This window comes from Phalangium opilio, unplaced genomic scaffold (assembly GCF_054372755.1).
Source record: "Phalangium opilio isolate 3A_F unplaced genomic scaffold, DU_Popi_V2 ptg000662l_1, whole genome shotgun sequence".
NCBI lineage: Eukaryota > Metazoa > Arthropoda > Arachnida > Opiliones > Phalangiidae > Phalangium > Phalangium opilio.
In genome coordinates, this window is record NW_028324246.1 from 2,048,827 (window position 1) to 2,059,729 (window position 10,903).

The 10,903-nt window shown below is 36.0% G+C and overlaps 2 protein-coding genes and 1 long non-coding RNA gene across 3 annotated transcripts; 2 read left to right on the forward strand and 1 right to left on the reverse strand.

Annotated features, from left to right (window-relative positions):
• The first annotated feature begins 30 nt into the window (after window positions 1–30).
• Window positions 31–2,687, forward strand: LOC149588345 (carcinine transporter-like). The gene is made up of 8 exons (XM_089862846.1): window positions 31–648; window positions 706–809; window positions 884–1,038; window positions 1,096–1,264; window positions 1,322–1,561; window positions 1,633–2,029; window positions 2,110–2,285; window positions 2,445–2,687. Exons 1-8 carry the CDS (start codon window positions 277–279, stop codon window positions 2,467–2,469), a joined length of 1,638 nt encoding a protein of 545 aa, XP_089718972.1. The 5' UTR covers window positions 31–276; the 3' UTR covers window positions 2,470–2,687.
• Window positions 2,688–2,900: 213 nt separating this feature from the next.
• Window positions 2,901–9,834, forward strand: RasGAP1 (Ras GTPase activating protein 1). Its single transcript, XM_089862842.1, has 13 exons — window positions 2,901–3,039; window positions 3,380–3,702; window positions 3,769–4,005; window positions 4,064–4,572; window positions 4,653–4,767; window positions 4,833–4,907; window positions 4,977–5,207; window positions 5,515–5,676; window positions 5,762–5,832; window positions 6,061–6,250; window positions 6,876–7,188; window positions 7,270–7,498; window positions 9,609–9,834. The coding sequence occupies exons 1-13, from the start codon at window positions 2,985–2,987 to the stop codon at window positions 9,664–9,666; spliced, it is 2,568 nt and encodes an 855-aa protein (XP_089718968.1). The 5' UTR covers window positions 2,901–2,984; the 3' UTR covers window positions 9,667–9,834.
• LOC149588347 (uncharacterized) lies at window positions 6,850–7,790 on the reverse strand. The gene is made up of 2 exons (XR_016380006.1): window positions 7,520–7,790; window positions 6,850–7,436 (listed from the first exon to the last, which is right to left on the reverse strand). It is a non-coding gene; the product is annotated as an uncharacterized LOC149588347 (long non-coding RNA).
• Window positions 9,835–10,903: the final 1,069 nt, after the last annotated feature.

The following is a 10,903-nucleotide window of genomic DNA, read 5'->3' on the forward strand; positions in this document are numbered from 1 at the left end:
TCTCTCATTGGTCCAAATACACTTGGAGGAGCGTCTGCTTTGATTTCCCCGAAATTCGGAAAGAGGAAAGCCACGTGCGTGCGTTTTAACTTCGTGTTTCCCGCGATAAAGGACAATTTCCATAAAACGTTTTGGGGTCAGGTTTTTGATAAAAATAAGTTATTTAATGTCATCGTAGATTATTTTATAATGTATACAAATAGATAATTTGTAAAAATGTTGAAGGTCGTTCGGTATTTCTTAACAAAAGGTCATAGTGTATAGAAAAGGGAAGCCATGGATTTCAACGATGCTTTAGAAAGTGTTGGAAGTTTCGGTCTCTATCAGAAACTTTTGTGTGCCTTATTAGTCGCTCCATCAGCCGCTCTTTCAACCCTGGTTTACCTGGCACAATTTTTCACCTTGCTAGTACCGGAACATTGGTGTCAAGTTGACAATGACCTTTTTAACGGAACCCAAGGTGAATGGAAGACATTGACCATACCTCAAACGGAGAAGGGATTTTCATCTTGCGAAAGGTACAATGTTAACTTTACGGCCTTGATTATCAACGGAGAAAAATTACAAAATGATAACTGGCCCACAACATCCTGTGAAGAGGGTTGGCAGTATGATTTCTCATCATACTATCCAACAATTGCTACAGAGGTGAGTGTAACCCCAATTTAATAGTTTTTAGTGTTAGTTAATCACGGAGCCTTTTAGTTAAACTGGGTTTGCGACGATGGTAGATTACCTTACGACTCTCAGTTGATTTATTACATTGGAACTAGCTTTGGGTGTCTACTTTTTGGACATATTGCTGATAAGTACGTCAGCTCTGAGCCTCTGGCACCCCCCTTGTCAACTTGAGTCATTTTTCTGATTGTAATCGTAATTTTAGATACGGAAGAAGACCCTCTATTGTTTTTAGTTATCTGATAGCTTGCGTAGCGGGAATTACTTCAATTTTCTCAAAAACCTTTGTTGTTTTTGCCTTTTTGAGATTCTGTGTAGGTTTTTGTATTATACCCCTGTCTGAAGATCCATACATTCTAAGTAAGAAGATTATAATTGCGCGCGTCATCCATTTGACTAATATATATTGGTTGCAAGGTTTGGAATATATCGGAGTGAAACATCGCACATTAGCCATTGTAATATGGTCTCTAGTCTACATAATTTTCTCAGCAATCAGCCCATGGGTCGCGTATGGTCTCCGAAACTGGGAACACTTAATTTTGATCGTCTACGCGCCTTTGATCCTCTTTGTTTTATTTTACAAGTAAATTTTAGAGCCCAACAGTGAAATTAGCGATACTTATCAGTAACTACTTGGTAGGTTGATCCCTGAATCAGCCAGTTGGATGTACATGAACGGCAAACAAAACGAAACTATAGAACAACTTAAGAGAGTAGCCAAAGTGAATGGAAAACCAATTAACGAGGCGATCGTCTTTAAGAATGAAATTGAACCAAATGAAGAAGATCAAAATCTTTTGAAAGGTCAAGAAGTGAACATATTGTCTCTCTTCAAAATGCCAAGATTAAGAAAACACACGATACTTCTCTCATTTTCATGGTAAATCCTTATTAATTATGACTTTTTTACTTTTTAGATAATTAAGGCGTGTTAATTATATTGTTTTCTAGGTTTATTACTTACTGTTGTTATCACACTAATGTTCACAACACTTCAAACTTGGGAACAAACGTCTACGATTCTTATACTTACGCCGCGTTTGTGGAAGCGCCGGTAGTTTTAATTATTCTGTGCGGAATTGACCGTTTTGGCCGTAGATGGCCCATGGTCATCGCTTTATTTGTAGCTGGAATCTCTGGAATTTTGATCTTGGCCATTCCGGCGGGAATGCCCAATATCTTCTTGGCCATTGGTTTGATACAACGACTTGGAATCTCCACAAATTACAACATTATCATGCAATACTCGGCCGAAATTTATCCCACCATTTTAAGGGGACGCGGAGTGGCTTTCTTGCGACTGATGGGGACTTTTGGACTCTTTTTGAGTCCATCCCTGGTTTACTTGGTCAGTTGGCGTTCTTGAAACATTTGTTTTTCTGTTACGCCATCTTAGGGTTATCTTTAAGCCTCATATTTGCTTTCTAGGCCTTGGACGATCCCGCGATGCCTCTAATGATTAGTGGCGTTATGACCTTAGGTTTGGCGGTAATTACGTTGTTTTTGCCTGAAACCTTGAATCATCATTTGCCTCATACGTTAGAAGAAGGGGAAAAGTTTGGAAAGGATCAAAAAATATTCAGCTGTCACGCTTTTAAGGCTAGGTAAGCCTAATTTGACCACTTATTAAACCCATTATGGCTACCATCTTCTACTAGCCAGGCCTTATCTCACCCTGGACATTGGGATTGCAGCCATTTTGGGGAAAAGATTAATAAATAATATATTCAAATTAAAACGTCTAATTTAATGAATTTTACTAGAAATACGAGTGAAATTGATGTTTGAAGATATTTAATTTTTATTTTACTTCACGTTTGAGAATCTCTGTAATTTTTGTTTTTGTCTGAGGTGATACTTTCCAATTTAGAAATTTAATTTTTAAGCTTATATATTTTATTTAGAACATTTTAGACACAAGAATTTATATTTGTTGCATTTTATTTTGTTTTGTATTTTACTTTACAAAAAAGCTGTTTGAGATAAAAGTATTTAAATAACTTTAAGTAATTATTTAATTATTTATTTATAATTTTAATCTCAAAATTTCCTGGTTCAAGATTTACTTATTATAACTAAGAGTAAGTCATTATAACAACGGGGTTTGTTTTAAGATACTTTTTTTATTACGCGAAGTAAATTAGAGCTTGAACTAAAGTGCGCCATCTCTGATCCATTGTTGGAAAAAAAGCACGTTTATTTTGAATTTCGCGGTTTTTAATTGATATGACGTCACCGCCTCCGCTGCCTTCTCCATCTACGAAATGTTTTGGTTGGTCAAAATTCAGTTTCTAAAATGAAAAATGGCGCTACAGGAATGCGGGGTCCGTGTGGAGGAAAGATTACGCATTAAAATAGGTAAATTAATTATTTTTATATTTGTAAGCGGTTAAATAATAATTCGCAACGTATAATCTATCGTTTAGTATAAACCTTTATGGAAAAATTATGATTTTAAGGCGTTAAAACCAACGATTAATGCTAAGCCTTGGCTATATTTTGGTTGCATGGCTTCCTAATGTGCTTTTTCCTTAGGGCTTGGCCATTTAAATTAGAGAGGTTTGTAAGTGTAATTTGAAACAGGAAAGGCGTGTAACGGAAGGATGTGCGAATGTGAAATATGGAAATTGCATTTATATCATATCCAGTTCCTTTTTCGCCTTAACGGGGGGTTTGTTGTACTCTTTATCATTAATAGGAGAAGCTAAAAATTTGCCTCCTCGGAGCCACGGTTCCATTGGACAGAGAGATACGTATTGCGCCATTAGTTTAGACCAGGAGGAAATATTTCGGACTAGTACCGTCGAAAAGACTTTGAGTCCCTTGTATTGCCAAGAATTTCAATTTGAAGTCCCTAGGAAATTTCGCTTCCTTTCAATATACGTCTATGATAGGGAAAGACCCGTTAATAAGGACAAAGTTTTGGGTAAAGTGGCCATTAAACGAGAGGATCTTCACAAATACAATGGAAAAGATCATTGGTTTCCTATCATTAATGTCGATGCCAATTCCGAAGTCCAAGTAATTATAAATTTAGAGGAGTTTAGGAAATGCCAGGGATTGAGGGTTTGCCAAAACAATTTTCAGGGTAAAGTTCACGTGGAAGTTAAACAAGACCAGTATATCAAAGCTTCGAGTAGCGGAGCCTATTCTCATCGTTTGATAGTCAGGGTGTTAGAATGTAGCGATTTAACCATTATTAATGGAGCTTGCGATCCCTACGTTGTCATCTCATTTTGTCACAACAATAAACAAGAAACAAAACGAACAAAAATTAAAAAGAAAACCATCACGCCTCAATTTGACGAAAGTTTTTGCTTTGAGGTTTGATCAATAGTCCCCCAAAAAGTTCGTCAGGGAAATAAATAATACCTTTACACAGCTTCCAACGCGAAACAGCGGTGGAAATAATTTAAAAGAAGGCCTACGATATTCCAAAACGCCGGAGGAAGAATTAAATTCCACTTCGGAGCTTAAAATCTCCGTTATGCACGATACCAGTGGCGTTTTTGGGAACGTTTTCATGGGGGAAGTTCGAATTCCTTTACAAGGAATTGATTTAACAAAAGGTCACAACGCCTGGTATTTCCTGCAACCTCGAGATGATTCAACTTCCAATAAGATACCAAAGACGGAATTGGGTTCGCTACGTCTCAAGATCTACTACACGTCCGACCACGTTTTTTCTAGTCAATTTTACGACCCTTTGAGAAGGCTCATTCTAAGATCTCCCGACTGCAAACCCGTCACTTCCAGCGCCGCTTACATTTTGGGCGAAATTGTCCAGAATAAAGTGGACGCGGCCCAACCTTTAGTGAAAGTATTTATGCACGAGGGGAAAATATTAGATCTGATTAAAGCCCTGGCTGAACAAGAAATTTCCAAAGTCACGTAAAGGATTTGAAAAAATTCAAATTGTTACTACTAATGATGGCGGCTTAATCTTGTCAACTTTTGATTATTTTCTATAGAGATCCAAATACGATATTTCGGGGCAATACTTTGGTCTCAAAATGCATGGATGAGTTTATGAAATTAGCCGGAATGCATTATTTGCATCAAACCCTGCGGTCTACGATAGAGCTTGTAAGATACCTTAGCGGAAGTGTAGCTTAAGCAAATGCTAAATTAAATTTGTTTGAATGAAACAGATTTTAACTGAAAGGAAACCGTGCGAAATTGATCCTTCCAAGTTGAAAGAGACTGAATCTTTAGAGAACAATATGGTATCGCGTTGTTTAAAAATCCGACATCAACTTCTTTAAGTAAACGTAACGAACATTTATAATTTTCAGACAAATTTGCGTCAGTATATCGATAGATTATTTCGCGCTATTACTAACTCGGCTCTCTCTTGTCCGCCTCTCATGATGGAAGTTTTCGCCGCTCTCAAACAATTGGCCATTACCTATTTCCCCCAAAATATGGAAGTTCGATATTCCGTCGTTTCCGGTTTTGTTTTCTTGAGGTTTTTTGCTCCTGCCATCTTGGGACCCAAATTATTCGAGCTTAGCTCTGAACCCGTTGTAAGATTAACATTATTTCTTATTACTTATTTTAAATTAATTAGCCTTATTCCTGATCAGCGCCATCTACCCATAGCGGTGACTTTGAGAACTACTGTAAGCGGCAAGCCAATCAGTTGTCGCTAAAATCTGGTGACGTCATTTTTGGTAAGACCCGAGAGTGTTAGTCAGTGACGTCACCAGATTTTAGCGACATCTGATTGGCTTGCCGCTTACAGTAGTTCTCAAAGTCACCGCTATGGGTAGGAGGCGCTGATCAGGAATAAGGCTAATTAGGATTCAATTAAAAATTAATTCATTTTCCCAGGACTGTCAAGTTAATCGAACGTTGACATTGATCTCAAAAACGATTCAGAGTTTGGGAAATTTGGTTTGCTCAAAATCGCCGACGCAAATATTCAAAGAGGATTATATGGTCGCCTTGTATAAGGATTTTATAACGGAAAAAACGGTTGATACCGTCAGAGTGGTACGTTTTTACTTTTTAGTTAAGATTTAATCCGTCTAAACGCGAATGTTAACGTTAACGTTAACGGAACTTTTTCAAATTCAAGTTTTTGGAGCTGATATCTTCGGGATCTTTCCATATGACGTCAAACACGATACCAATTGTATTAAAAGAAGGGTAAGATATTAATTAACTTAATAACTTGGGGTAAGGGTTAACTTAATTAAATTAAGAACTTTCTAATTTGTAATGTACGCTGCTTTAAAAAACAGATTGTGTGGTGAGTTTTTTTTTCGTCCTAATTTGTTTTTTGGCTTCGAGATTTTAATCTTTCAGAGTTAAATAAAATGATTACCGTTGTTTTAATTTTGTTAATTTTAACGATTACGATTATCTTACGAACAGAGTTATGATCAAAAGAGCTCAAGGGCGCAAACGATTTGGAATCAAAAACTTCAAGCGTCGTTACTTTTGTTTAACGACGCAAGAGTTTTATTATTCCAAAAACAAAGACGATTCGCCTCTCTGCCGGATTCCAATCGATCAAATCTTAGCCGTTGAAAAACTACAAGAAGAATCCTTCAAAATGAAAAACGTAAACTTCATTTTTGGATTAACACACACTGCAATTTAGAGCTTATAGTTCTTTATATATATATATTTATATGTATAGGCTTAACAATGTTTTCAGTTTAGGCTTAATGGTTTTTTATGTGAAATTAGGTTTAGCGGTGTTTTTTATGTGAAATTAGGCTTAACGGTGTTTTTAATGTTAAATTAGGCTTAGCGGTGTTTTTTATGTGAAATTAGGCTTAACGGTGTTTTTAATGTTAAATTAGGCTTAGCGGTGTTTTTTATGTGAAATTAGGCTTAACCGTGTTTTTATGTGAAATTAGGCTTAACCGTGTTTTATGTGAAATTAGGCTTAACTGTGTTTTTTGTGTGAAATTAGGCTTAACGGTGTTTTTTGTGTGAAATTAGGCTTAACGGTGTTTTTATGTGAAATTAGGCTTAACGGTGTTTTTATGTGAAATTAGGCTTAACAGTGTTTTTATGTGAAATTAGGCTTAACGGTGTTTTTATGTAAAATTAGGCTTAGCCCGTTTTTTTTTATGTGAAATCAGTCTTAGCCCGGTTTTTTATGTGAAATTAGGCTTAGCAGTTTTTTACTGTTTTACGTGAAATTAGGCTTAACCGTTTTTACGCGTTATTTGTTGCAGATGTTCCAGGTGGTACAACCTCAACGCGCTCTTTACATTCAAGCCAACAATTGCGTGGAAGAAAAAGAATGGATTGACATTTTGACGAAAGTTTGTCAGAGCAACAATAAACGGCTGAAAGAGTTTCATCCGGCCGCTTACATCAACGGCCATTGGTTGTGTTGCAAAGCGCAACAAGAAAGCGCTCCCGGTTGCTGTCCGGTCACGGCTTGCGTTCCCGCCGATATCAGAGTCTGTATCGATTCCGATCGGGAGATCGAACGAATGCACACCATCTTCTTATCGCATATGGACACGCTGGACAAATTAAGAGGTTGGTTTGTTGGTACTACTGACTTCAATTGATACTGATCATCAATTTGTTGTTAATCACGAGTTTATTTTGGCTGAGTAGAAGCTTGCGAACATCATACGGTTTTCAACGGTGAAACGTTACAACTTTCCCCTGATGGTTGGACGTGTCCTCGTAACATTAACGGAGGAACGACGACGGGTTTCATCGTGGAGGACAGCAATTCCGTCTGCGAGACCTTAGTCACCATTAGGGTTTGCGTTCTCAAGCTGCAACAAGATCACAAACAACATCTCAGGAATATTTGTCGACAAACAAAATACGGATCCGAGTGAGTATAAAATTATATTACTGTACACAAGTTCGAAAGATATCTTATAAACTTATGATGGGATGGTGAAATTAGGGGTGGTAAGGGGACAACTCCTTCCTAAGCTAAGATTAGTTGACTCTAGGCGCAGTTAAGGCTTTTAGGCAGCCATAGCTTTCTCCGCAGCGTCAAGCCGTCAGCTGGACAGTAAGATAAGATTTAAGGACTTGTAAAAGAAAGGGTATAGACCTTTTGGATTTAAAAAAGGGGGTAGGAAACCCTCAGTATCAGGACATACAAGTGGGTTGGTACATTGCCATCCTTCTCTGCAAGCGCACTCTCATGATACAAAACCAGAGAGAATTTAGAAGGGGAGTGGAAAGGGTGGTTTGGAATGTAGCGCAACGTCGTCTGCTAAAAGTTATCTAGGCAGGTCGATTTCCGGTATGATGCGTTTGTAACAGAGATATTTTAGAACACGTGACCGGAAACTCGCCTACCCCAAAACATCTTGTTTGGGCGTCATCACGTTTAATAGAGTCAAAGGCGGGGACCTTCCACTCCCCTTCTAAATTCTCTCTGACAAAACTACTACAGCGCGCAGTCGCCAAAAAGCGAGATGGAAGGCAAAGTTTTAACCACGTGTTTCCATCTTAGTTAACATCGAAATGGTCTATAGATATGTTTCTCTGTCAAAATACAAAAGGGGTTAAGGGGAAAGCTTTTCTGGCTCTTAGCACCTGCTGATTTTATCTCGCCCCTCTTTCCAGAAAAGATTTGGCAGGGCCTTTCCCCATGGAACCCCCTGGACAGTAATTACCCCCAGCCCTAGATATTTAAAGAAAGGATTACTGCAGAGGCAGAGAGTAGTGCAACATACAAACCAACTACAATATCCCCCCCCCCCACTTGGGAGAGAGGAAAGTTTTTCCTGGAAGTGGCTATTCAAATAGAGGGGGGGACTGAGATGTCAAAACAACTTGAATAGAGAACTGACAGTGGCATGCTAAAAGGCCCTTCTAGATAAGAACCGTCCCACACCCTCCTGTAATGTTAAAGAAAAAAAAATATCACTGTTTTTCACTAAATTTGTCATAGAAATTGATCATGGGGGGCCAAAACCCATAAATCAACAGACTTAGCACTATAATGTTAACAATAAGATAAGGAAAACACATTTTATAAGTAACTGGGGGCGACATTAAACTCCCATAGTGAATTTTATGAGGCTTTCCACATCCCAAAAAGGAATAGTCACTTATGGAAAGTTTTACAGGGTTCATACAAACCTGGAGATCATAGAAATATCAGGGAAATAATTTGTCAGATTAAAAATTCTGGGGAAACTCGTGGAAATTTATAATTTTTAGTAAAATTCACTTGGAAAACTCGTGGACATTTAAAACTTTTAGTAAAATTCAGGGAAAACTCGCGGACATTTATAATTTTTAGTAAAATTCAGGGAAAACTCGTGGAAATTTATGATTTTTAGTAAAGTTCAGGGAAAACTTGTGGAAATTTATGATTTTTAGTAAAGTTCAGGGAAAACTCGTGGACATTTATAATTTTTAGTAAAATTCAGGGAAAACTTGTGGAAATTTATAATTTTTAGTAAAATTCAGGGAAAACTCGCGAACATTTATAATTTTTAGTAAATTTCAGGGAAACTCGTGGACATTTATAATTTTTTAGTTAAACTTGAGGGAAAAATCGTGGACATTTATAATTTTTTAGTTAAAATTGAGGGAAAAATCGTGGAAATTTATAATTTTTAGTAAATTTCAGGGAAACTCGTGGACATTTATAATTTTTTAGTTAAAATTGAGGGAAAAATCGTGGAAATTTATAATTTTTAGTAAATTTCAGGGAAACTCGTGGACATTTATAATTTTTTAGTTAAAATTCAAGGAAAAGTCGTGGAAATTTATAATTTTTAGTAAAATTCAGGGAAAAGTCGTGGACATTTATAATTTTTAGTTAAAATCGGGGAAAATTGTAAGTTTTAGACTTTGAGCGTCTGTGCTAACCATTTAGAGATTAAAAACAGTTACTTCCCCCCTCTCGGGGGGGGGGGGGCTCTACCTGGCCATCATTTAATGAATTTCTCTTCTAACTGCTAAACAAATTATAGGCAAGCTCCAATCGGGGACGATAACTACCTCTTGATGTTGGCGCAAAACTGCAAGTGACCTTTCATCATTTTAACAAAAAAATAAATAAGAAATTAATATTTACGGAGTAGAACATTTATTATTGTATTATTATTATTATATCAAAAGAGACACTTTTTAGGCGCGGTATTTAGCCAGCGAGGAAGACGCCATTTGTATTTTTCACCACGAGTATATATATATATATATATAAAAAAACAAAGATATATTGTTGTATATACGCGCGCGTTATCGTAATGTAACGTTCTTAGATGTTTATAATTGAATTATTATTATTATTATTACGATATTTAGTAGTAATCTAGCCCGAGAAAAGATACGTTATAGTTTGTATTATATTTAACGCTTGCACCTGCAAACACCTTTTTGTTGCCGAAGACGCGATGCAACAAAACAAAGCTAGAGTCCATTTATAGTTTACGTATTTTGTACAGAAATTTTTAACCCAACTTTTAACAACTAGAAAACATTTTTTTTTTAACCAGGTTACCTTAACCAACTAATAATTAATTAATTAATTAATTAATTAGGGCTTCTTTCTTTAATTAATTAATCATAACTTGTCCTTATTCACTCTTAACCACGCCCCCCTTCCCCTCCCACACTCCCGAGTTTATTTAATTTATATTTGTTTGTATTTTTTTCTTTCTTTAGTTTAAATTTAATTTGAATTAAATTAAATTAAATTAACGCTTATTGGACACCTCCTAATGATTTAGTTATCTTTAATTAATTAATTTAATAATTAATAGATCCCCTTCCCACCCACCCCCCGACATTCCATTAATTAGATTAATTTTTGTTTCAAACTAAGTTCCCCTAATTAAAGATAATTACGGTCACAATAATAGACATTAAAGCGAGGCTCTCTCCCCCCCCCCCTTTTTTAAGTCGTTAAAACTGATTAATTAATTAATTTTTAATGACGTTTCTAAATTATGGACTAACAATCAAACTTTTGTTTCTATTTATCAAAAGAGAATTAAGAAGGAAAAGAAAAAAAACAACTTTTTGTTTATTTGTTTATTAGAAAGTATTTATAGTTTATAACTAACATTTATTTTTAACCCGAAATTAATTTTAATTATAATTATAATTAAAACTAGGCGCTTTTTTTTTTTTTTTTTTTTTACGAGAGTTCCGTAGTTGTTGACGTCACGTTGTTTAGGTTGTGTTGAATTATTAATCATTTATTAATTAAATTTCAAAAATGCTTCTCGGATTAATTAAGCCGTAACTAATTAAAAGTTAATGA

What these genes read in the sequence shown, in the direction of transcription:
- LOC149588345 (XM_089862846.1), top strand. Translation starts at nt 277, where the DNA reads ATGGATTTCAACGATGCTTTAGAAAGTGTTGGAAGTTTCGGTCTCTAT. An exon ending in TTTGGACATATTGCTGATAA is followed by an intron (nt 810 to 883) that starts GTACGTCAGCTC and finishes TCGTAATTTTAG; the next exon opens with ATACGGAAGAAGACCCTCTA. An exon ending in CTCTTTGTTTTATTTTACAA is followed by an intron (nt 1,265 to 1,321) that starts GTAAATTTTAGA and finishes ACTACTTGGTAG; the next exon opens with GTTGATCCCTGAATCAGCCA.
- RasGAP1 (XM_089862842.1), top strand. Translation starts at nt 2,985, where the DNA reads ATGGCGCTACAGGAATGCGGGGTCCGTGTGGAGGAAAGATTACGCATT. An exon ending in CAAGAAATTTCCAAAGTCAC is followed by an intron (nt 4,573 to 4,652) that starts GTAAAGGATTTG and finishes TATTTTCTATAG; the next exon opens with AGATCCAAATACGATATTTC. An exon ending in CGGTTGATACCGTCAGAGTG is followed by an intron (nt 5,677 to 5,761) that starts GTACGTTTTTAC and finishes TTCAAATTCAAG; the next exon opens with TTTTTGGAGCTGATATCTTC.